The 26623-nt window shown below is 39.3% G+C and overlaps 2 protein-coding genes across 4 annotated transcripts in view; both read right to left on the bottom strand.

The window, feature by feature from the left end:
* Window positions 1-21969, bottom strand: part of LOC145462856 (putative ATP-dependent RNA helicase DDX60) — a 61038-nt gene extending 39069 nt beyond the window's left edge. For all 3 annotated transcript variants that reach the window (XM_081446486.1, XM_081446487.1, XM_081446488.1), the window contains exons 1-4: window positions 18715-21969; window positions 6099-6196; window positions 5736-5834; window positions 5350-5479 (exon numbers count right to left, since the gene is read on the bottom strand). In XM_081446486.1, the coding sequence (XP_081302612.1) occupies window positions 5350-5479; window positions 5736-5834; window positions 6099-6195 (326 nt within the window). In that variant the 5' untranslated portion in view covers window position 6196; window positions 18715-21969. The remainder of the gene's footprint in view (window positions 1-5349; window positions 5480-5735; window positions 5835-6098; window positions 6197-18714) is intronic.
* On the bottom strand, window positions 21961-25291 carry LOC145462868 (uncharacterized). Its single transcript, XM_081446512.1, has one exon. The coding sequence runs from the start codon at window positions 24049-24051 to the stop codon at window positions 23083-23085; it is 969 nt and encodes a 322-aa protein (XP_081302638.1). The 5' UTR covers window positions 24052-25291; the 3' UTR covers window positions 21961-23082.
* Window positions 25292-26623: the final 1332 nt, after the last annotated feature.

Below are 26623 nucleotides of genomic sequence, written 5' to 3'. Positions count from 1 at the left end.
AACCTGCTGTAAAATAGGCTGACTTACTAATTAAATGTAGATATAACGTTCCCATAAAGTGATGAATTGCCACTCATTTAGGTTATAATTTTGGAATTGAAATGCCCATTATATAATTACCTGTTGTTCCTAAAAATTCAAGCATGTTCTTATTTTCGAAAAAAAAAACATAACAAAATCAGAGGACCTATAATAAAAGATATGTATTTGCTTATCATTTAGTGTTTTTGTAGCATTATAAAATATTTCTTATTTATGACAGGTCTCAAAAACCGCTGATTGGCTGGGGACTTTTTCTAAGGACGCGTGCGCAGAACGTTGACCGCTGACTTACTGCGGGGATTGGAAGCGCGATCGAGTGGCCATTGAACGGTAGTTTGTGTGAACAGCGCTTGATTGTGCTCTTTTCACCACAAGTTGGTGCTTTTTGCTTGGCCAGTTTGTCAGTATACTTGCAGTTTTATTAATGGTTATTTATGAAGAAAGACTGGGTTGTTGAGGATGAGCATAAAATCAATGGATTGCAGTTGATGTTTGCCGACAACGACGATGTTAGCCTGCGCTTGGAGGAGCACAGCAAATTCGGCGCGAAATTCTGCTACATCCTTGCACTGGTTTCTGTTTGGGATTTGTATATAATGGAAGGATCTCTGGTGGATTCGTTTCCTTTTAAATTCTACCCTGGTCCCAGAGGTTTTTCTTGATTTTTCTTTTCGCGAAGCGGCGAACACGAGTCGCGAAGTGGCGAGAAAGAAAAACCTCGTTTTTCTTTCTCGCCGCTTCGCGACTCGTGTTTTCACCACTTCGCGGCTCTCTCGTAGCTCTCTCGTGCGGAGAAAAATCAAGAAAAATCTCTGGGACCAGGGTATGTAAATTCACAAGCGCTCCGCAAATTTTGTTTGCTTTGATGTCATCAACCTTTTTCCTGTAATCGATCATCGAACTTGTCATCCCCTCGATTCTCTGATTCTCTATTTGAGCTTTTTTCTGGTTCGTCGTCGTCTTCATCTCCACTGTTTTTGTTTTCTTCATGCTGAGCTGTCATTGGCATACACCTCAGCTCATACAGTAAAAGTCAAGAATAAGAAATTGGTAAGCAGAATTCTGTATACATACACTTAAGAAGGTCATTAATAACTTACATTGTACAACTTTCAAAAATAATAGTTCGTTATATTATGTCCACTTCACAATACATGTTTGTGATGTTTCCACCTTTCAATAAAATTCCATACCAGTGGCCATAGCACCTGACCATGCAATGTCTTCATTACTTAAGAATTCGAAAACGGAAAAAACCAGGAGATTATTAACCATAATTATTTTGAAAATTTTTTTTGAAGTTTTTCTTGAGTTAATTTTAACAATTTACCACAGGTTGAATGATTCTGTTACAGTTTTGAGGCAATTTATTGCTTCTAAAGCCTCCTCTTTTGAAAATTTGATTTTCCTACACAGTTGCAAAACTAGCTACCTTCTAAAATTAGAGTGAAGGATTTCAATCTTTTTCCCTGTGAAAACTTCAAGGTGGTTCTGAAAATTCACCAAGGAGATGCTGAACGTCAATAGCCCCTTGACAAGGGCGGACTGTGCCACCCTCCATGGTCACGTGAACATTGCGGTGACTCTTAGTGATATCATCTCCCAAATCAACTACTTCCATTTTGTTGTGACTTTGTACATCCACAACTGCAGTGCACATATGCCAAGTGGTACTTGCTACAGAACTTGTGGACCAGATAGTGTTTGGCATGCAAAAAAATGTCTTCCTTGATGAAGAGCAGGAACTTTGTATTCTGCAAATTTTGGGTGAAACACTGTACATTTCTGCTCTCGGAGTATACAGTAACACTGAAACTTCTATCATAACTCTTATTGGTATTACCACCTTGTATTAATGCTAGTAGACTCATCTTCTGTCTACAATCATTGATTGGACAATAATTTTGTTATGATCCACAACAAATTTTTCTGTTTTCTAAGTGGAAATACCAAAAAATTGCTGGCTCAGACTAACTAATTTAATTCCAGTTGATGATTATTAGCAACATGTGATCTCACGTTTATTGCCTCCCTTATTAAACAAATATTGTTTTTTTGTACTTCTGTCTTCTTGTCTGTCGACCAAGGTCTTTTCATAGTTAAGTAATGGCTGTGGGTGGCAGCTGAACCCAAGAACCATGTACACATCAGTGAACTGTGACTGGCTCCTTTCATTTTGAGATTTGAGCCATTTGCCCTCTGGATTGGAGAGTTTTTCTAGCACGCACACAAACACAAAAAGATGTTATGCCAGATATCCCTGATAAAATGCTAAGTAAACATTTTGTCTCTGAACTACTGTAGATACACGTATTTTGCAACTGACCAAACAGTCCAGCAGCATGCTGATCACAGAAAGCTTCCATTTCAGTCAGATCATAGAGGTGTTTACCACCCTTGTGTATAGTGCTTGGTCAGTGTTCTGTGAAACTGCTGAACATGTTTGCCAAATTCTGGTTCTGCTACAAACGTTCACAACATTTTAAAGGAGCTCAGTCACGGTCTGCACATATTGAAAAATTTAGCCTCAATTTTTCAAATTTGTCGATTGTAATCCATGTTAATCTGCTCCATCCTTAGCCATCCTTGTTCCTTTATGGTTTATCATTGTCTTTGGTGTTTTCCTATCTTATTAACCTGTTATTTTCAGGTCCCTACCATTTGAAGGTAATTTTGTATGTGGCCAAAATGACACAAAATACCATGACTGAGCTCCTTTAATTTCTACCTGTATTAACAGTTGAGTACAGTCAAGGATAATATTATCTTGATACCTTCATTAAACATGGGTTAGCACTTCAGCCCTTTTGTTGTTTATTAGTGCTGATGCATGCTCAAATATAGTTAAAATTTGTAATGAGCCTTGACTACAGAGTGATGGTTGACTCTAGGGGGAAAGGTTTATAATGATCCCATTCTCAAACTGCAGCTTCTTTTGGATTTTGCAAAAACTGACTTATTTGTGTGTTTTCAATTTCAAATAAGAAATTAAATTTACATGTTTGGTCACAATTTTTTTTTCACTTGAATGGAATGGTTGGGGCAGAGACTGGTGATGCACAACTTGCCAGTCAAAATAGGGTTTTAGTTACTTTGTGTTTTCTCCAGTAACTTTGCACTGACTTGTTCAAGCTCCTCAACTACATTGTGTATACTTTCATGTTGTAATCTGGCAACATTTAAGTTAGCATTCTGCTGAATGATTTAAAAGGTCTAATGTAATTATTTTGATGCTATACCTGTATACCTGTGGGGAACCCAGATTTGATAATGATTGGTATTTTTTCTTACAGACATTTTCACAGAATGATACATTTTTTTCTGACATTCAGATTCATGAAGTAATTTTTTTTTTCACTTTAAATCCTAAATATTGTTTTTTGGGTTTTATATTCCAACAATAGTTGGATCACACATTGACCCAGGAGTGCTTTATAAATCTGGCTCTCTGTTTTTATTAAAAATCAATAAGTTGAGTCTTTTAGGTTGAGTTGTGCCAACTAGTAAAGCATTTTCTGTATGTTAAACTTTTGGTACTGATGCTGGAAAGCCCATTTTAGGGATGCTCCGTAAAGTAAACGCAGGTATTGTATGATGCAAGATAATTTTTCTTTATTGCTTCAAAAACAAAAGAAACCATTACAATGCCCTGATCAGAAGCCAGTGAAGTGCTTATGCTACCAACCTTGCATCCACTACAGTGTACGATCATTTTTAATTCTGAGAAGTAAGCTTGAATATAAGCTTATGTACCTACCTATTTCGGCGAAATATAATGTTTGCTGCAAACTATTCGCTCCTGTGCGTCTGCTTGAATTAACTTAAGCTTAAGTGTTTGTTGCAAATGCTCGGGTTTAAAGAAAGCTAAATCGCTGTGGTCCAGGCTCTGGAACACTGTAATGAGGTGTTAGGGGTACTTTAGTCAGCCTCCCTGAACAGGTATCACCAGCGGAACTTTGCGGAAAGCAACAAGTTGTCTCGTTTAATACTTTTCCATGAATTTTCATTTGGCCGAAAGAACAGAAAAATATCCTCCCCTAATTCATTTCATTAACAGCGATCTGATCGAGTAATCCTTTTCTTTACCGCCTCGAAGGGGCCGTTGTTCCTTGGCGCATATTATTGATTTCCACAAAAAGTACAGCAAGATCTAAAAGAAATCCAGCTGCTTGTTTTGAGCTAGGTAAGCTTAGTTTTTCAAAGCGGATGCACCTTGAAATGGCGGGAAAAATTCGACAGCTAACCGTGACGCTGAGAAGAAAGACTACAACTCCATCTTGATATTCTAAACAAATCCTATTTTATTTCACATGAACGAAGAGAGGCGTGCAATACACTACAATAGAGCATTGATTAAATGATGGGAATTACAATCTTGATGGTATTTAACACGAAAGGAACGCCTGGTGAGAAAACAACTTGTCTCTACTCACAGAGTCACTTTTTGCATCCGCTCGGACGAGGTCTTGCCGTCAGATTGCCATTAATCCAGCCATTATTCATCGTTAAAGAGCTTCACTGAGTTGCTCCTTTCAGTTTACAACCATATAATGCCTTTGGGAAGTGTTTTCTCAAAACCATGGAAACGAAAAAAAAGTCATTTTTGATATTTCCTTGCGGAAGAAACAACGATAACGTAGTCCAAATCTCAAGCTTAACAAACACTGGGCCGTCTTAACAAACGAGAAAATCAGAGTCCAGTTTCTCTTCCACCAATAGCGAACGTTTACACAAGGGGGAACCAGGTAAGGGTGAATATTCTGTAGAAAATGACCGCCGATCTCACTAAACACAATGCCAAGGCAAACTAGAAACGTTGAAGGCGTAATTCAACCGATTATGGAAGTTTGAATAAATGTATGAGCAGCCTGATGAAAGGCTGAATTACGTGGCGAAATCTTATTCGTCGTCCGCCATTTTGAAACATTTGAAGGCGGGAACTGAGTGCGCATGCTCAGCGGTTTTTGAGACCTGTCCTTATTTATAAGGAACGACCACACCCGTTTAGTTTAGTTCGTGCACCAGGAATAAGCACCTTTTTCTCTTTAGTAAATAACAACCTATTTAGGAACCTTCATGGCCTAAATCTCCAGTAAAAAGCAATTATGTGACAAGCTTTTTAGGCCAGTTTGGAAAATCCTAGGTTCTTATACGTACGTTTCTTGTGCACGTTCCACACTCTATTGTGGTGTTTCTGGTACACTATTCCAAACCCCTACATCTGACACTCAAATAGAGTTTATTTAGCTATTTATTTTATTATCTCAAACTGACCTTTTACTCTGTATGTAAAGAAATCGTACTTACAAAGGTGTCACGTTTCTTTCGTAGAAATATCCACTGACATAACGCAAGTACATGGAAACATTAAGTCGTGGTTTGTCGTGATTTTCATCGTTTTTAGCAACATCTTCCTGTGGCTCATCTTGCTCTGCAACTGCAGTTAACATGCCAATTAGAGTACCTTATAATGGTAAAGAGTGATCCTCCTGATCGAATTGTTTAAATACAGAATTAAAGTAAATTCCATTATCAGCACCCATTAAGATCTACCTTGTAATTCATGCACCCAAGAATAGACATCTTTTTCCTGCAAAATGTTTGCCTTTGAGCCGCAAAGACTTTTTCTTTTTTTTTCGGTTTAGAAATGATTTTGATGTCACACGACCATTTTCCGTAACTTTATTACTTACTTTCTTTGAAGAGCTCGGCATCGTGCTGCTTTTGAAACTTTTCTTCATCAATAGCCTGCTCTCCGTCATCGTCGGGCTGGACAGCATCCTCCCTGTCAACTACGTTAATAAATACAAAAGTTTCTTATTTTTGAAAAGAATGAAGATATATTGCAGTTTGGGTAACAGAATTAAACTATGGCTGATCATTCTATGGCTGTATATATCATTTAGTGAAACGTCAGGATTCGGCAGCTTTCGCCTTCCGTTGCTCAGTGGCATTGCTAAGAAACCAAGGCTAAGTCACAAACTTAAGTGACAGCTCAGTAGCGCTTGCGCGCATTGGACGTTGAAAACGCTTCCTACCACAGCAAAAGTTCCTACCACAATCTGCATCGTCATCGTCCTCATCTAAGTCAAACAGAGAAACATCAGAATCGTCATCGGACGAGGAATAGTACTCTTCACCTCCTTCCGCCATTCTGAATCAAAAAAGTACAGTATTTAGTAGGGAGTCTAATCAGCGCGGGTCGCAGGCCGTAGGTCGCGGGTACATTATCACGGATCAGTTGGGACATTGTCATGTGCAGTAAGGCTCCTTAGTTGTGGTACTAACAAAACGAGAAATAAATAACCCCTTTCCCGAATCAATGATGAACTTGCGCTAAAACCAAAAGGGATGGTCATAAGTTTTTCATTTGAAACCAGCAAGACAATTTTCAGATACTTTCCTCGGCGCTTCTGGGCTTCAATACTACAGGGCAAAATGATTTTGACTGCGAGCAGTCTCTTTCTTTTCTTGGCATGCGACGCCAATATCGCCTCAAACCCTTCTCGTTTCCCTCCTGAATTTGCCTAATTTTAACTTTTCCAGCCGCGGGTACAATTTCGGGAACAAAAAGCCACTGTTCGTAATCTAAAAATTATATATTATTTATCATCATGCTGTATATCAATCATTTATAGTTAAATGTTTCAAATGGAATTTAGATATGTCTATTTCTAAGGTCGACTTACACAAAAACTGGATTTTCTATTCTATTTCGCTTCGCTTAGCCGAATAGAAAACATATCTATTGTAAGTAGAGGAGACAAGAAATACAATAAATAGTGGAGGGAGCCGCCAGCAATGATCGAGTTTATTTACGAGAATCTGAGACACGCTGAATACAGGTTACAAGCCAGAGAATATAAGAAAATGTCACACGCTATTTTAAACAACGATCTTAACAATAAGGAAAAAACAGCCTAGAGTAACCTGGTCGGCGTCAAGTGGTGTGATGTTCAAAAGGAGTGGTATATAAAGGCCTGATTATCCCAGTGGGAACTAATACCAAAAAACCTAATTAAACACCTAAAAGAAATACATAAACATTTAGTAACCTGCTGGCTGCTACGAGACGTCTGTGAACAAAATCAAAATTAAATTATACCCTGGTCCCAGAGGTTTTTCTTGTTTTTTCTTCTTTTCGCAAAGCGGCGAGCGGTTAGTCGCGAAGCGGCGAGACTGTTAATTACAAAAGCGACCAATGGCAACGTAGCAATCACGTTCTTATCAGCCGCTAATGTTTCCACTCAGGTGGTGAAGAGTGGTATCACTTGACCTACTTGGCCGGGGTCAGCGCGCGTGTTTGCGAAAGTGTTTTCCTCCGCAACGATCGCTAAGGTTCTGTCTTGTTAAACATTACTACGGAGCATGTTTCTCCACTTCTCGTTTTGTAAGAAGGACTCGGGACTTCCGAATAGAAAGGCATAAGCTTCTCTGAGCAGATTATTCTCGTCGACGTCTTCACTGCTTAAACTGCAGTAAGGCGAACACATCCTTGCGATTTATGACTGCGAGCAAGGCTTTCTTTTGATGTTCAATCTCTGGAAAACGCTCCTCGAGTACCAAGGTCAAAATTTCGTCGAAGACAATGTTAGAAACATAATCCATGTCGATTCCCAGGCGGAATCTTGAACGTGTATAAACTGAGAACTCAAGTATTTTACAGCCAAATTCCTTCCCTGGTAGAGGCAAAATTTACCTCAAGAAGTGCAGTGACAGATATCCCTACCGTCCCCTCGGTATCACCAATCAAACGAACCAATCATATTGATTTGCGTGTATGTAAAAATATCAACCAATCCGAGCCCGAGGGCCAGATCCTGACCCTGGCGTCTGCATGAAAGTGAGGGTGCCATCCATTATGCCAAAGATTATGGAAATTTCGGTCGGAATTCAGATGGAAAGGTCCGTTTCGGTTTCTTCTGACTGGAATATTTGGGATCACCTCTGGAGGTGGTCCACTTATTTCGGTCGGAATATTTTGACCGAAATTGGCTGTTCCATTTTTGACAAACCGGTTCTTTGCCCTAATTAGCGAATTCGGAAAAGGTATTAAAAAAAATGGTACGATCCATTCCTATCGGTCGGCCCGGTTTAATCGGAAAATGTCGTTCCATTTTCCTCGGGTATTCCTACTGATCTCTGACCGGTCGATTTAGCATAATGGAAAGCACCCTTAAGATTCAAGTCCAAGGTAACCAGAAGTTTTTCTTTCTCGCCGCTTCGCGAATAGTGTTCCCCGCTTCGCGGCTACTCGCAGCTCTTTCATGCGGAGAAAAATCAATAAAAACCTCTAGGACCAGCCGGATAATTAAATTAGAGAAACTCCTTCAAGAGCAGGCTATATGGTGTTACATCACTCATCTAGAATTATAGTTAAAATACATTTGTAACGGAGAGCCTTAACCCTTTGAATACCAAACTTTAGCCAAAAAATACCGTTTTAAACCGTTTAGTCAGGTTTTTCAGCTGCCGTGACGCTGAATAAGCCTAAGTTTTGCTAAGAAAACTTTTTTTTACTAAAAGGAGAGATTTTTCGAGGATTAGGCACAAAATTGAGCAAAATTTCAATTCCGGGCATGCGCATAAGCCAAAATTTGTTTTTTTTTTGGTTTTTTTTGGCCATTAACCGTTCTCAATTCTGCTTGTTGCCCCCTTTCCTTTCTGTTTTTCTCGGCCCTTTTACACTGGCTACCTTTTGCATTGTATGTTCTTTCTGGCTGCCGTGAAAAGTTGGATGTTAATTACGGGCGAAGCCTAGAAATGGACCTTGATCAATCATAGGCGTAGTGGACCATTTTACCACCGTTTTTGCACCAAAAACTGATAACGTTGTTTTTCGATTTGCGACGTCGGAATGTCGTCGATATCTAAACCTGACCATTGTGCGGAAAGGCCTAGCCTAGTACTACTATCTGCTTATCAAGAAGATCTGATGACATTTAAATTGATGACGTCACAAGTGGTACAAAGAGCACGACCATTAAGTGGCCGTATATGGCCACTTGGGCGTCAAAGGGTTAACATTTGAAAACCCGAACGAAAGAAAATAATTTGCGTGGATTTATACGAAGCAAGCTTCCCATTTGCTCAGACAAAGACTCCGCCATGTGACCCATATGCTTTTCATTTTCGAGTGTGTAAGATCCAAGTGTAACATTTTTTCTATTATTCGTTCTTGCGTAATTTGTTTTTCCTTTGCGTACGCAAATTAGTTTATACTTCTTTTCGTCCTTTTGTTTAGTCTTTTTTTTTGCGTCAATTTAGGTGTTTATTCCTTTCTGTCAGTCTTCGCGCCCTCGTTAGCGTTTCTTTGCTGTTTCATCTTCATTAGCGCCTTTCTAAGTTTCTATAGTTTTATTTTCCCCATGTTCTAGCGTATTTTCCATATCATAGCTTTGCAGTACAGTTTTGGGGCAGTTCATTTTGGTCCGCGCTTAGCGCAGTTCTATTTAGCTTTCGTGCTAGTCTCTTCGCGTCATTCGCAGTCCGTTTCACAACAGTTTTCTCTGGCCGAAACAATTTTCAACCCACGCTGTTTGTATCCACGCTGTTTGTATCCACGCTGTTTGCATCCACGCTGTTTGTATCCACGCTATTTGCATCTACGCCGCTCGTATGCACACTCTTTGTACCACGCCGTTTTGATTTGTGGAGTTGTTTATTAAAGGCCAAGAGAGTTTTTTACGCTTATTGCAGTTTCAGAGTGTATCGTATTTCTTCAAAAGGTTTCATATGCCGGGCGCTTTACCTAATTTATAAAATGCTTATCCTGGCGTCACCCTTTTATACGTGCACGTACTTTACTTTTCAGATTTAAAAAACCTCGCGTTAGATGTACACAAAGCAAATATGTAGTCGCCTTTTAAATTGGTGATGGACAAAACACTGACCCCTAGTCCATGGACTACCCTAATGGACTACCCAAATGGACTACCCCTAAAAAATACTATTTCAGATGAGTGTTAAGAAGCTGGGATTATATACTTACACTGCACGGAGGATGCTTTTCTTTTCGTTCCGCATCGCCTTCAGCCGCCATTTTGAATAACTATACTGAATTATTTAGAAAATAAAGTTGTTGTTGTTGTTGTTGTTGTTGTTGTTGTTATTGTTGTTGTTGCTGTTGCTAAAGGGACAGTCTCTGGGATGTTGTGGCATAGTGGGCTTAATAGCGACTTTGTTAATGATTTGTCCAAGTGTACTGTTTCAAAATTGGTCCATACTCCAGTAACAAAGGAGGAGGAAGCTTCGATAGACTACCATATACTGAGTCTCACAAAACCACAAAAATTTCCACATAATTATAGCCCAGACCAGCCAAGAATACTACTGCTTCCACTCCACTCTGAATTTTTGTAGCGTAGTCGTTGGAATTTCTTGCTGTCCCATACCTTTATCCTCATTCCCATTTCTATTTCATTTTGATACACTCAGGAAAAAAAACAGAAGACTAGCTGCTTCTGTGCCATAATTTTCGGTACAAAACAAGCAAAACAAATCATGAGTAACATCCTGAAGGTCATTTCGTCTGTTCGAGAAAGACTGAGCTACTGAATCACATGGGAGCAAGATTGAGTTGTCCACAGAATATTTGATTTGATTTGAGTCTACGCTTTTTGTTTACAGCGGTTGTTTTATTCAGTATAGTTATTCAAAATGGCGGCTGAAGGCGATGCGGAACGAAAAGAAAAGCATCCTCCGTGCAGTGCAAGTATATAATCGCAGCTTCTTAACATACCACTCATCTAAAATAGTATTTTTCAGGGGTCGTCCATTTTAGGGCAGCCCATTTGGGTAGTCCATTAGGGTAGTCCATGGACTAGGGGTCAGTGTTTTGTCCATCACCCATCTGGATAGCCGCTCCACAGATGTTTCCATCGATTCCAGATTTGGCTCGGGTCTTCCCTCAACAACAGAAGATTACCATCACAAATGAAGCAAATAAATATAGAAATGAAATAACATAAGATTTTAATTAACCGACGGAATATACTAACACAAGCTCAGTGTGCTTTCATTTTGGCACTCAGAGGGAAGAAACCAAATTCAGCAGATATTTCAGATGATATTTCAGATGTTTCTTCAAAAACAATAATTCATTGCAGGCTTAAAATCATAGGAATATACTCTCCCCCCCATCGCTTCGGCCGGTTTGGCACTTAGTGGAAGCCACCTTGCTGAGCGAGTGTAAACAGCGTCATGTAACAGTCACGGTAAGTCTACCAGCTGTACGTTTCTTCTAAGTGCCAGCGGTTTTCCAGTTATGATTAAATTTCAACCTGCAACCTGCAACCTACAACCTGCAACCTGCAAAATATACCTGCCGCCCGAAACACTCGTCGCACAATTTTAATTGTGTGATGGTTGCCCATATCGTGGATCTCTGCATTCCCTTGTATTTCCTCCTCAGTCTGTACTTAAAACTTTCATTGTAAGCGAGTTCAAACCCTCCGTTCATTGGTTTTCGATATCGTGTTAATGAGCCATTAATCGTTTTTCATTCGGAAGGTATACATATTTCACAAGTCGAATTACACAGAAACTCAGTGAATTGAAAATGCGCGCATTTCCTATCAAAACACGGTAAAACAATCACAAATAAAACAAAAATCCTTCCAAAGCAAGCTATATGGTGTTATATCACCCATCTTGTGCTGTAATGATACATGTATTTGAAACGGGAAGTCTTCAGAATACTCCGAAACACAAGAAAATAATTTGCTAGATTTTATTTATTTTATTTTCACTTTACCTTTACTCAGACAGAGAAGAATATCCTCCGCCGCCACGTGTCATTCGAGGTCAGTCGTATTTCTTGGATGTTTTGATAATCAGACAGACCGAGATTCAACTTTACCTGATTTAGTGTTGTTCGAGAATTACTTCTGACATAATTTTAATACCTTTACTTTACTTTTCAGATGTAAAAAGTACCGCTATTCGTTTGACACCAAGAGAAAATGTAACCGCCTGTAAAATTATTAGACTAACCTCAAAATCAGGTGGCGTTGTAATCATATATGTCCTTTAAATTCCTTCCTTCTGTTATGTGTTTGGTCACTGCTTCCCAGCTTGTGATTCGGGAAGAATTCAAGATTTCAAGACTCCCTATGTGAACAATGGCCACCAAACGAAATAAAAATTTTATATTCGTTTGACTTCCCAGAAAAATCGATAAAGAGTTCCGCGAATCACTATATAATCTAAGTCATGCTACCGGTCACGTTACTTGGTCAGACAAGTAATAAATTATCAGTCATCATGACATACAGCATCAGTTATATTATAACATTTATCATGACAAATGATATCGGAAAAATAGGAATTACAGGCTCCTTACATGGTGGTTTCAGGTATGAGTCCCTTTTGAGAAAATTCCGTGTGTTCTTTTTAGGAGATAAGCTCGACTAATAAGTTTCCTTAAATAATTATTCCACGTGCTGCGACAAAGCACCTGCTGAGATCGACAGAAGAACATAGAAGACCGACAGTTCAAGAAGAGGCACGTCCTTGCAAATATTCATCACATGCAACCCCAGTATTATGCTAAAGCCTAATTTTTGTAAAACTACTTTATTTCAAGCATCGTATTTCAATCGGATTGTTAAGTTATGGAATTTAATTTGTATAGTTGCTCCCTTCTCCTGTTTTTCTAGTGTTTCAACTTTCAAGACCTTTGTCACCAAGTTTTATTTTTCACTACTAAGTTCTATCTTATAGATATATTCAGTTAGGGACTGTTCCTGCCATAGAGACTAATTTATAAATATATTTTTTCTTATAGTTTTAATAACTTTAATATTATTGTAAATAGCTTTTTATTGCTATTCTTAATATTACATGCCTCGCAAATAGCTCATAATTTTATATTAATATAATTCTGGGAAGCGCCTCGCATTTTTTTTGTTGTTTTTTTTTTTTAACTTCATTCATTTAGCTTGTGGAATTATGCATAGTCTAAAATAAGTAACACAATTTAAACGAAATGTGCATTCGATACTTGGCGTGATATTTATTGTAACAGAAATCAGATATGTATCTAAACATTAGCCGCTTTTCGTTCGACCAAAAAATGTTGGAAATGGGGACAAATGGTGCGGAAATTTCCGAAAACTGAACCATTCAACCGATAATAATATACATGAAAAAATTACTCGATTCTAATTGGCCGAGAGTAGTGCAGTTTAAGTGTAACAACAGTGCAAAAAGTATAACACCAGTGCAAAAAGTGTAACACCAGTGCGAATTATACATCGTAATTTTGGATTTATAATTGGCTGAAAGGTAATAGGAAATTTTCTAAGCCAATGATATCACGTAAAATGATGACGAAAATCTTGTGCGAATGAGAAAATTTTCTCGAATGAGAAAAAATGACTTCAAGAAAGATCTTCCGGCACTTCTTCCTGGCGAATTTTTTCATGTTTATATCATTAATAAGTAAGCGGTTTGTGCAATTTCAGCTTCTTGAAAAACATACTCGTGCAAATTAATTCCAAATTGAACTCGAAACCGTATGATTACCTATACAAATTCCGGAAAATCGAGAATTTAAATCAAGGGAACCGAAGTTTCCAGGATAATTTTTCGAAAAATTGAGTATGGAGTGTGTTCACGTGACGTCATCAAATTCTCAAATCCAAAACTAAAGAGCCCCTAAAGGTTTCATCCTCGTCAGGCATAAGAGGTGCTGAATTTATATCTGTTTACAACTTTCTGGTTCAATAGCGTCCTTCGTTTGGAAACCAGCGCATTTTTAATTTCGGAGTTCTGGCGGTGCGTGACATGAAGCTAAGATCGCGTTTGTCGAAAATTATTCACTTATCTCGTGATTTTTAGCCATTTTAGGAGTTAAAGTATTAGGAAAAGTGCTTTTGTAAATGTTTCTTGGTTCGGTTCAGATAATTAGTTGTCTAGATAGCCAAAGTAACTTCCAGATTTTTACACTATTTTCAGGCCGCCATATTGGAGGACTAAGGAGGTCCTCTAACATGGCGGCTCCATACTAGGCTCTATAATTTTGCGCGGAACATGTCGGCGAATATCTCAACTTTGGCACAACGCACACACCCTAAACTGGGAGCACTGTTTTCTTTATTTATCGTCTATGATATCACAATTTCTTGATTTTCTTTTCTTATTGCGTGACAATGTACACTCTCTATACATCAGGAGGTTGTCCTCTTTTTCGGAAATTATGTAAGTTCACAATTTTCCATTCAGCTTAAGTTCTTTTGGCCGCGATCACAGCGAGTTGGACATCTCAGGCAAAGATGACGGCGACGCGTATTCGAAAATGCATTATTTTACTTTAGAATCTTGCCACTTGTCTGTCGATAAACACTAGCTACAGCTAACTTTGTAAAGAAAGCGTTTTTAGTTCTGCCCCCGTGGTGTACTTCCTCAGTTTTGCAAAAGTTGGCTAAGAAATACACAAAGATTAATAACGCGCGCAGCGCAGGCTCTACTTCTTCTTTCCTCTACTTCTTTCAGTTGTCACGCGAAAAGCCTGCTCGCAGGCTAAAACGTCAACGTCTTTTCAATCGAAAATATCGTCTACGTTATTCGAAATCAAGCTTATGTAAGTCAAAATCAAAATCTACGCAGCTTGCTGTCAGCTAGTATCAAGCCCCATAAGGTGACTCAAAACACTTCGCCGAGCAGTTAGATTTTGATGGGTCGTTATAACCAGTCTTTATCACGTGATACTACAGTGATGGTGTCAAAAAACTGCCTATAATCATTGATGTACTCGTTGTTATCATTTTTGTGACACAATAGGTTACCATAGCAACACCCTTAATTACAGCTTTAGAATCTTATGATTCAAAAACGGCACGACGAATTTTTTTTTACTGCATTTTATCAAAACTTAATGAGCATAATAAGACGCAACGTTTGCCAAAGTTGTAAAAAAATATGTGTAGGGTTCAGAGCCACCTTAAAACTAAGGTTTCTTGCAGAAATTTCATATTGCAAACAATTTTTATCGCCTGCAGGTTTGGATTCATTTGATTCCTGCTTTGAAATTCGTGATTTCCACTCGCTGTTTAATTTTTTGAACAGAGTAAGAATCACCAAATAACGTCAATTAGAAAACTAAGTTTTTTGAAATATTCATCATTTGTTAGCACCCACCCTTCCCAGAAACAAAAAGCTTATCCATTTTGTATTTATGATTTTTATGATTTTTGTCAAGAGTTAAGTATTTTCAACTGTCAAATACTTTACCGAAAGAGGAAGATGTTTCTATAACTCGATTGAAACACGAAGATGTTTTCTACATTTCTGTTACAAAGTACCCGACGAAAAGCTAAAAAACAACTTGTTTACTTTGATCATCAAAATGTACATTCTCTTTGCTTGCGCCATCATTACTTCAACAGCTCTTGCTAGCTCTGTGTTTCTATCGAATTTTAGAAGAATTGTACTAGTATACTAATGCAAATGCTGTAATCTGATCGGCTGAGCTATTGCGCACTATCAGCATTAGTGTGCAGTGGCTTGGTGTGGTCGATAAAATTGCAACGTTTCCTCATTTCTCTGAAGGTTTGAGAAGAACTAAAGAAGGAGATTCACGGTTTCTTGAATTAAAAAAACTCGATCTTTTTGCACGAAAATGATGATAAGCGCGCGCACACTGTCCCGGGCTAATGTTTTTCTCCAACTAGATGACACTGGATCGACAGGAACGACGATTCAACACAACAGCGCATCTCTGCCCACGGGAGGATCTCAAATGGTTTCACAGTCCAAGCTTTGGTCAAATGTATTTGTAATGAAGTTAATGGAGGAACCAAGGACGGACAACTTCTGAATGGCATTCCATTTGAAGAAAAACTTTTTATGCCCTGAGCTGGATTCGAACCCACTTCCCCTTAATTATACCGTCGGGTGTAGACCACTACGCTATCAGACCAACCATAGCTGATTTAGATAGTGAATGGGAATTTTTACGTGGTTGTCCCGAGCTAATGTTTTTCTCCAACTAGATGACACTGGATCGACTGGAATGACGATTCACAGGCGGACGAGAGAGGAGAAGACAATTTATAGACAAGTTAAATTTCTCTTAGCTACAAGAAACTGGCTACATTCAAATAGGTCCCGCTATTTCACACGCATTAAAGATTGTTACCTTCATGGATATGGTTGCCTAATAATGCAATTGAATGTTAGTTCTCATGCAAATTGTATTATTGGAAGTCTTTTGTTGAAAACTGAATGTCCTAAAGTGCAAATGATTGTCGTTTCGCGACAACGAATTTTTTTTCGACCAAAATGAAAATACATTTACAGTCAATGAATGTCAAATGAAGGTATTGTTTTTCTCTTGATGATTTTGAATGTTAATGCATATGTAAATGTTTTTCTTGAACGTTCCTTACGCGCAAATGAAGGTCATATTGGTGTTAATGAGAGTTTATTGACCATAAAGAAAGAAATCTGGACACAAATGAATGTTTATTTTCTGTAAATGAACAGCAAAAGGTGTATTTAAGTCACTTTGTTGCACAAAACCTGGAATAAGCGGACACTTCAAGGGCTTTTTAACTCTAAAAGCTCAGCTCAGACTCCTTTAATATTGTTCAGCGAAGTCGTTTAATGATTCCAGATTGATGCATTGACTAACTGGACATTGTGCTATGAGCAGTCTTTGATCTTACACTGTGTTACAATGTGTTACAAAAGGGTTAATAATTAACTATTATTGCACAATATATTAGAACCTGCTTGGAGCGGACACCCTGTATAAAGCGGACACTAGTGAGGGTCCCAAGAGAGTGCGCTTAATATAGGGTTCACTGTACATTTCCTTCTGGCGACTTGCAATGTCTGCCCCTAACGATCCCAGAGTTCTTTGCGCAAACACGGGTATCCGAAATTTTCTCGGACAAATACTCTGCCTTGTGACCCGAATGTTGTTTCATTTCAAAACGTTTTATATACCGGACGCTTTACCTAAATTAAAATGCTTATCCTGGCGTCGACTTTCTATACATGCACTTAACTATTTTACATTTAGAAAAACCTCGCTTTAGATGCACACAAAGAGAACATGTAGCTGTCTTAAAAATTTTAGTCTTACCTGAAAATCAGGAGGCGTTGTAATCATACATGAATCTAACCTTTGAATTCCTTGTTATGTTATCAGTTCGGGTTCTTCGATTCTTCCAGGGTGGTAAATAGCTTAAAATATTAACTAGAAGTTATGTACAGAGGTAGTTCCGCAACCGGATCAACGAAAATAAAAATTTATATTGGTTTGCTTTCCAAGAACTCAATATAGACGAGGATTTCGGGGAATCACGACGCGTCACGCTTGATCACGCATGGTCGACTGGCATTATCACGCTGGGAAATACAGGTAATAACCTGATTCAGAATAACACATTAAATCGGCAAACGGGCATTAATGGTTGCATACACTGTGGTTTCCTTCTAAACAAGTGTTGCAGAGGTACAGGCAGTATGTGTGAAATGTCACGAGAGGAGCTCCACTGTTGATAAAGAAATTATTTCACGTGCTGCGATAACTCACCCGCTGTGAGTAAAACAGAAGAAGAAAAAAAAAAACGTAGAGGACCAATGGCTCAAATAAAAGACAAATCATGGCAAATATTCATCATAATTGTACATAATCAACGCTGGAAATTAGCGCTCGCCCGCTGCCCAATGCGAGTGTTAAAATCGTTGGGCGAGTCAAAATCATCGAGCACTTATCCGCTTATCGAGCTAATAGGCAACATAAGTGTTTCAAAACTAGACAAAATGAAATACGGCTTCCTCCAGTGATAATTAAATAACTGTTACACGTGTACGAAGTTATACTGCTGGTCTGTAGTTGAGCCGACAGTAATAACAAGGATTTTTGCTTCCAAAGAAACGAACACTGCGCGAAAAGCCAAATATTCAGGCCCGAAGTCGCTCGAATATGGATCGGCGCACGCCGCGTATACCGCAATGTTCTGCTGACTCGAGAAATACACCTGGAATATCCTATTAGAATCCGGCCTGTTTTTCTGTATTCAAATTGAATACTCGTAAATAACTCGAAGTGTTCGATATATCATACGGGCCACGTTTTGGTAGATTGATGTTGCATTAGATGTTCTTCGAGGATAAAGTGACCATTTATGACTCGAAAATTTTCGAATACTAATGGCTACTACGCTAGTCCCAGACGTTTTTCTTGATATTTCTTCTTTTCGAGAAGCGGCGAATCGCTTCGCGACTCGTGTTCGCCGCTTAGCGGCTGCTCGCAGCTCTCTTATGCAGAGAAAAATCAAACTTCTTCAAGAGCAGGCTATATGGTGTTACATCACTCATTTAGCAGTATAGTTAAAATACAAGAATAATGGAGAGCCTTAACATTTGAAAACTCGAACAGAAGAAAATAATTTGCGTGGATTTATACGAAGCAAGCTTCCCATTTGCTCAGACAAAGACTGCGCCATGTGACCCATATCTTGTTTCACTTTCGAGTGTATCGTATTTCTTCAAAAGGTTTTTTTGTATACCGGGCGCTTACCTAATTTATAAAATGCTTATCCTGGCGTCACCCTTTTATACGTGCACGCACTTTACTTTTCAGATTTAAAAAACCTCGCATTAGATGTACACATGTACAAAGCGAATATGTAGCCGCCTTTTAAATTTTAGTCTTACCTGAAAATCAGCGGACGTTGTAATTACTCATGAATCTAACCTTTGAATTCCCTGTTATGTTCTCAGTTCGGGTTCTTCGATTCTTCCAGGGTTGTAAATAACTTAAAAAATTAACTAGAAGTTATGTACAGAGGTAGTTCCGCAACCGAGCAATTGAGAATATGTGAACAATAGCCACCGGATCAACGAAAATAAAAATTTATATTGGTTTGCTTTCCAAGAACTCAATATAGACGAGGATTTCGGGGAATCACGACGCGTCACGCTTGATCACGCATGGTCGACTGGCATTATCACGCTGGGAAATACAGGTAATAACCTGATTCAGAATAACACATTAAATCGGCAAACGGGCATTAATGGTTGCATACACTGTGGTTTCCTTCTAAACAAGTGTTGCAGAGGTACAGGCAGTATGTGTGAAATGTCACGAGAGGAGCTCCACTGTTGATAAAGAAATTATTTCACGTGCTGCGATAACTCACCCGCTGTGAGTAAAACAGAAGAAGAAAAAAAAAAACGTAGAGGACCAACGGCTCAAATAAAAGACAAATCATGGCAAATATTCATCATAATTGTACATAATCAACGCTGGAAATTAGCGCTCGCCCGCTGCCCAATGCGAGTGTTAAAATCGTTGGGCGAGTCAAAATCATCGAGCACTTATCCGCTTATCGAGCTAATAGGCAACATAAGTGTTTCAAAACTAGACAAAATGAAATACGGCTTCCTCCAGTGATAATTAAATAACTGTTACACGTGTACGAAGTTATACTGCTGGTCTGTAGTTGAGCCGACAGTAATAACAAGGATTTTTGCTTCCAAAGAAACGAACACTGCGCGAAAAGCCAAATATTCGGGCCCGAAGTCGCTCGAATACGGATCGGCGCACGCCGCGTATACCGCAATGTTCTGCTGACTCGAGAAATACACCTGGAATATCCTATTAGAATCCGGCCTGTTTTTCTGTATTCAAATTGAATACTCGTAAATAACTCGAAGTGTTCGATATATCATACGGGCCACGTTTTGGTAGATTGATGTTGCATTAGATGTTCTTCGAGGATAAAGTGACCATTTATGACTCGAAAATTTTCGAATACTAATGGCTACTACGCTAGTCCCAGACGTTTTTCTTGATATTTCTTCTTTTCGAGAAGCGGCGAATCGCTTCGCGACTCGTGTTCGCCGCTTAGCGGCTGCTCGCAGCTCTCTTATGCAGAGAAAAATCAAACTTCTTCAAGAGCAGGCTATATGGTGTTACATCACTCATTTAGCAGTATAGTTAAAATACAAGAATAATGGAGAGCCTTAACATTTGAAAACTCGAACAGAAGAAAATAATTTGCGTGGATTTATACGAAGCAAGCTTCCCATTTGCTCAGACAAAGACTCCGCCATGTGACCCATATCTTGTTTCACTTTCGAGTGTATCGTATTTCTTCAAAAGGTTTTTTTGTATACTGGGCGCTTACCTAATTTATAAAATGCTTATCCTGGCGTCACCCTTTTATACGTGCACGCACTTTACTTTTCAGATTTAAAAAAACCTCGCGTTAGATGTACACATGTACAAAGCGAATATGTAGCCGCCTTTTAAATTTTAGTCTTACCTGAAAATCAGCGGACGTTGTAATTACTCATGAATCTAACCTTTGAATTCCCTGTTATGTTCTCAGTTCGGGTTCTTCGATTCTTCCAGGGTTGTAAATAGCTCCGCAACTGAGCAATTGAGAATATGTGAACAATAGCCACCGGATCAACGAAAATAAAAATTTATATTGGTTTGCTTTCCAAGAACTCAATATCGACGAGATTTCCCGGAATCACGACGCGTCACGCTTGATCACGCATGGTCGACTGGCATTATCACGCTGGGAAATACAGGTAATAAACTGATTCAGAATGACACATTAAATCGGCAAATATGCATTAATGGTTGCTTACACTATGGTTTCCTTCTAAACAAGTGTTGCAGAGGTACAGGCAGTATGTGTGAAATGTCACGAGAGGAGCTCCACTGTTGATAAAGAAATTATTCCACGTGCTGCGATAAGGCACCTGCTGTGAGTAAAACAAAAAAAAAAAACAAAAACAAAAAAAATAGAGCACCAATTGCAACGACTCAAAGAAAAGGCAAATCATTGCAAACATTCGTCATAATTGCACATAATCAGTGCTGGAAATTAGCGCTCGCCCGCTCGCCAATGCGAGTGTTAAAATTGTCGAGCGAGTACAAATCATCGATCACTCGTTCGTTTATCGAGTAGCTTAAATATTGATAACACTCATTTTTCTTTTCCATTTGGCAAGAATATCTCTAAAGGAGAACTTGCCAGTGCTTTTTTTCTTATTTTATCAGTTCCGAGATGCCCAAATAATTTACCATTACTACGCAAAATAATGTTTCAAAACTAGACAAACTGAAATACGGCTTCCTCCAGTGATAATTAAATAACGGGTACACGTGTGCGAAGTGATACTGCTGGTCTCTAGTTAAGCCGACGGAAAAAGAAAATAATCTAACGAAGATTTATCTGAAATAGAAACTGCTTCGAAAGTTAAAGTACCTCCGTTGTAGTTATCTTTGGGTTTTGAGTCTGTTAGTGAATTATTTTTCATTGAAGGAAGAAAACGTCAGTCTTCCACAAGCCGATTACCATGTCTTGATTCCAGCGATATACGTGAATTCAGCAGTGTCAGCTGTTCGTTTGGCTGTTTTTAAGTTAAATAAAACTACGGAAATCATAAGTGTGGAAAATTTCCAAGAAGTGACAAAGGTTGATGATGAAAACGAGGATAAAACGGTAAAATCGATCTGCGATCCTAAGGTAGCGTCTCGTAAATGGACCAGTACAACAAAGCTCAACACGACGCGGCGCTGAAGCTGGGCCTCCGTGATAACGAGATACCCAAAAACGCACGAGTTTTGAATCATTGCGGAGATTTTTGGGGGGGTGGTGGCATCTTTCTGGGTGGGTGAAAATTACACCGGGCGAGAGGATTTTGTGAGTCACCGGCTTAAATTGCGAGTGCTGTCAAAATTTAGTTTGCAACATTGCAGGTAATGTTTTTATGTGACACAGCCATCGTTAGGTTGATCACGCTATGCTAAAAGCGGTGAAAAACAGCGTTCCCTTACAACCAAATAACGACTGTGAATGCAGGGGTCTTGAAAAAACCATACCCTTTGGGGCTGCACATACCCATATAACCCATATAAGGGAGTACCGCACCCCCCCCCCCCCCGCCATCCCCCGGGTCCAGAGTCAATCAAGCAAGCAAGCCATCCAAGCCAAGCCAGTTATTTTACTTTGCTACGCATGCACGATAAACGTCTGATTTCTATCTTTGTCGAGTAAGACATGGGTCAGTGGTCATGGAATGTCGCCAAGCGCAACCCCAAATCATGCGATAGTGTAGCTCCTCATATAAACAAGAAACATGGCGTATATACGCCACGACATAGCAACCGTCGCGTTCAAACCATTGCTTAAATGTTATTGTTTCAACGTATCGATCAATACCTACTAGCAAACTTGAACTGAGAAGTAAAACTTATTAAATCCTAAAGGACACTAAAAGCCTCAAATGACATAACAACAACAACAACAGCTAGCTTTATTTCCATGACCGTAAATACATACAGTGTTGCAAAAGCTTTTGTAAACTAAACACTACAACACCAATGGTAATCGTGAACATATAATAAGGTTATGATATAGCAATCAAGTTACATTGGTTTGATTTGAAAGAAGAATAACCAACTGTGGATAGCTAGCAGTCTGCTGAATTCAGTCTAGGATATTTAGACTGTCTCTCGATATCTCTCCCGGGTCCCGGGATATCTCCATGTGACTTAATTTCACAGAAAGAGAGATACATGTATAGACAATCTCATGGCGGCGTTACACGAGTTTTGACTAAGTTTGTTACACTCGAGCTTCATGTAAAACTTGATCATTGTTCTACTTAAGTCAATATTTGATGTTTCGGGGAAACCTTCTTCGGGACGAAAACCCTGAAACATCTTCAAGCACTCTACTTTAGCCGGAAACCTCTAGATCAACTCAGTTAAACATTAATCCTGGCAAATAGAGGTTTTGCGCGGCAGCCATGTTGCATGGCAGGACCAATAGATTCTTTTTCCTATGGGAAAAATGTTCTTTCTAATGCAAAACATTTTCATTGTTCCTGCCATGAAACATGGCTGCCGTGCAAAACCTCTATTAAGGCTGTGTGCTGATCCTCACGTTAGACGGACTACAAATGTTTACCACTGTCTTTTTCAAAGTTCAATACACAGCAACACAAAGAACTAATGCATACAGCCACGGATACCTATAAATACCATACCAACGCCCAAGACTATTGCGGCGAATCACTATAAAAAGTGTTGTCCCTTTTCAGACCTTTCTGACGATTTTGCATGCTAAGGGCTTCCTGAGAATTCTTTTCTGGATCAGCAATATCCTTCCACGGTATCACAAACAGAAAGGTTATTGCGCAAATCGATGTTACAATCATTTGAAAGATCGTCACTAAATTACCTCTTATAAAGCGGACACGTAAAGAGGTGGCTTGAATAGCAATAATCGCTGCAAGAAGACCCAGGAACGCTATTACTGATATTGTTCTTATGATACATACAGTCTGTCTTTTACTAACCTTCAGCATAAGGCTCGTGGCCACATTTAAGACGACCATAATAAACTGAAATGCACCGAAACTAGCACCCGCAGCTAAGTCAAAGTTTAAGACAATCTTGTAACACACCACTTGTACAGTTCCGTTCTGAACGGCAGCGCTGTTACAGTCAATAGGATCTCTCCCCAATGTCTTAAACGCCTCCGAGTTCCAAAAGTTGTATTCGAAGCAGTCCTTTGTGTTATCGTCGTCGTCGCAGCTGAAGCTAACATCGAGCAATAGAAAACCCCAGAAAATCATCCCGCAACCGCAGAAAATACTCGTAAATAACACAAATAGACAGTTAAAAATCTTGTGGCTGGTATCCGTAATATCAATGTCCTTTAGTAACAATCTTGTCTCTTCGTAGAGTTTAATTTTCGATATAGTCCCTCCGCTTTTGTTCGTTGCTTCGCTGTTGTTCGCTGCTTCGCTGTTGTTCGCTGCTTCGCTGTTGTTCGTTGCTTTGCTAGTGCCAATTTTGACAGTAGTTTCTACCTTGATAATACCAGGAAGTGCATTTATGATAAAGCCTTTCAGTTCTTCCCGATATGTGCCTTTTTTCATGAGTAAAAATATTATTGAGAGAACAAGTATCGACAAAATAAAGGGTGGTAAAATGATAATAAGGTTATACCCGATGTCCTTCATATTTGGGTAGTGGACTGCAAAAGTCACAGGGAGCGGTGCAGAGCTGTTTGACCGTATTTCGACGATCTGTCGTTGATTTGAATCACTATACGTGATCGAACTGTATCCATGCGATCGTGTTACGCGTCTGTTGAAATCCTATCCGTGAGATAAAAGCCGCAGTGCTAGTCTAGCACTTATCACTTGTGGTGACCAACAGTAAAGAAAGACTGAGAAGAGACTCTTTTTAGTGTAGAGTGCACTATATCGAAGATGAAAACACTGGTATACCGAGTCGATTCGTTTCATCACAACTCTAAAACCCAAGAATATGTACAAGATTTGATCACTTAACGCAAACTGATCCCGAAGCAAAGGGTCAATCAAATATTCAAAACAATGCTGGATTCGTACCAAAATAGATGTCTCGAATTTCTCTCAAGAATGTGTACATGATTGATAACTTAGCTTTGGGTGTTACTAAACAGAGCAACGCTGTGACGAGTAACGGGTAAAAACTTCAACGGATTAAAAATAACAAAACCCTTGAATGATTGAAACAGATGGAAAGTAAAGGGGCATGTTGGACAAGGCGCGGAAAGGCATTTCGCTATGTTTTTGATTCATGTAACGGCCGCCTATATCATTCCTTGACATAATACTGTGTCAAAGGAATTACCCGGATTTTTTTTCTTTCTTTCTTACGCCAAAGTTTTCAAAATTATACGCTGAACCGCTGAGGTCTGAAAAAAAAGGCCCATGCCCTTAGACTATTGCGGCGGATCACCATGGAAAGTTTTAATTGGAAACCTGAAATTCTGTCGGTGTAAAACGCAGACTGCAGACCGAAGGCAAAATGCAGACTGCAGACCAGGGGTTAAATGCACACTGCAGACCTTTAACGTCAGTATGTATAGTCGAACCTCTCCACAACGGTCACCTTGGAGCCCCGGGGGTATTCCCAGAAAAGTTGGGTGGGAGTGTGCGGTCCGCTTCTCAAAACCGGCTTACCCTATTTATGACCAAAATCTGCGATATTCCCTACCCTATTTATGACCTAACCATTAAATTAAATTAAAACCCTGTTTCAGACCTGCGTTATAGTAAGTTCCCTAGTTCAGACCAATGTTAAATTACCGTAAACATAATTTGTGAAGGGCTTTTTTTAATTTGATTATGATGAAAAAGTGGCTTCTTCTTAAAAATATACCCATATCAAGGCTAGAGTGCAAAAACCATACCCTATGTATGACCAAAATGGCCAAAATAGGCTAAAATCGATACCCTATAGCTAGTTTTCACATGACGTCACCAAAATTCGAACTGAAAAACTATTGATGTTCCTGAGATTTTACTTAAATGATGTATAAGAGCAGCTGAAAACTAATATTCGTACAAATTTTCGCTCCGAATGGGTTCTTGGTTTTGTGATACACTACGCTTGAATTTCTAAGCTTTTGCGTGACGCAGCATTTACATGAAGACAAGAGAGCTGTCATGATGGTCAAAAAAGTGACTTATTTCGGGGAACTTGGCTATCTGAACAGTTCATGTCTTAGAAAAAGTATTATTTTAATGTTTTAGAGTTTCTCGAGGGATAAATTCACGCTTTTGTAGCAAAACTCAGTGACAGATGTTTCCGTTGGTTTCCGGCCGCCATGTTGGTGCCCATACGGATGGGCACAAGCGTGGCGTCTCCATACAAATGTCTATAAATTTGGGTAAAAAATTTCTCCGCATATCTCGCATAAGAAAAATTGCTGTGACCAGAATTTTGGCGAGAGTCTTTGCATATTTACCTTCTTTCATTTCCCAGATTCTGGACTTTATCTATTGACCGGTTCTGATTTTTATTTTGATCTATTTTGAATCGCGTGACACTGAAAACCAGCAATTTGTGACCAAAACGGCTGAAAAACCACATACCTATATAGCTCATATAAGGGAGTACTCCCCCCCCCCCCGGGCCTTGGGGACAGAGGAGAGAGGCCGTGGTAGAGAGGTGGCCGTTGTGGGGAGGTAGGGGTGTAATGTGACACCCTAATTTTTTCGGGATGCAACATTTTTCTCAAAAAAATGCTTATCCGTTAGCATACATGAATCAAAGTATATCAATCAAACAGAAACTTAACAGAAACACAGACCAACGGCACGCGGTACGGATCAGGTCTGTTGACCTTTTACTATGAAAAACATATGGTTTTGTATACACCGTTCGTCAGTCGTTGATTAACTGGCCGGTGTCGAGAGGTTACTAAGTATAAGTTGCCGTCTGCCGTTGTGGAGAAGTGGCCATTGTACACAGGTTAAAATCAGAGTGGATGTATGGACTGTCCGCCGGGACCACGAGGTGGCCGTTGTAGCGAGGTGGCCATAAGTGGAGGTTCGACGGTATCGTGCTATTTCCCTTATCGTGTGCTACCATAAACAGACTAACCTCTTTTCATACGGCTGGCGCGCCTGAAATCTGAACTGACCGATCAAGAATCAATAGGTGGGAAAAATTTGACTGTCTTGACGTCAATGCGTAAAGTTAACAGGAAAGGCATTGAAATCAGGCAACATTTCTTACTGGAGATAGCATTAAATAATC

This window comes from Orbicella franksi, chromosome 12, assembly GCF_964199315.1.
Source record: "Orbicella franksi chromosome 12, jaOrbFran1.1, whole genome shotgun sequence".
Lineage (NCBI taxonomy): Eukaryota > Metazoa > Cnidaria > Anthozoa > Scleractinia > Merulinidae > Orbicella > Orbicella franksi.
Note: the sequence above shows the minus strand (reverse complement) of the source record. Positions and strands in the feature narration are given on the sequence as shown.

Excerpts from the sequence above, each read along its gene's own strand:
- LOC145462868 (XM_081446512.1), bottom strand. The coding sequence starts at position 24,051 with ATGAAGGACATCGGGTATAACCTTATTATCATTTTACCACCCTTTATT.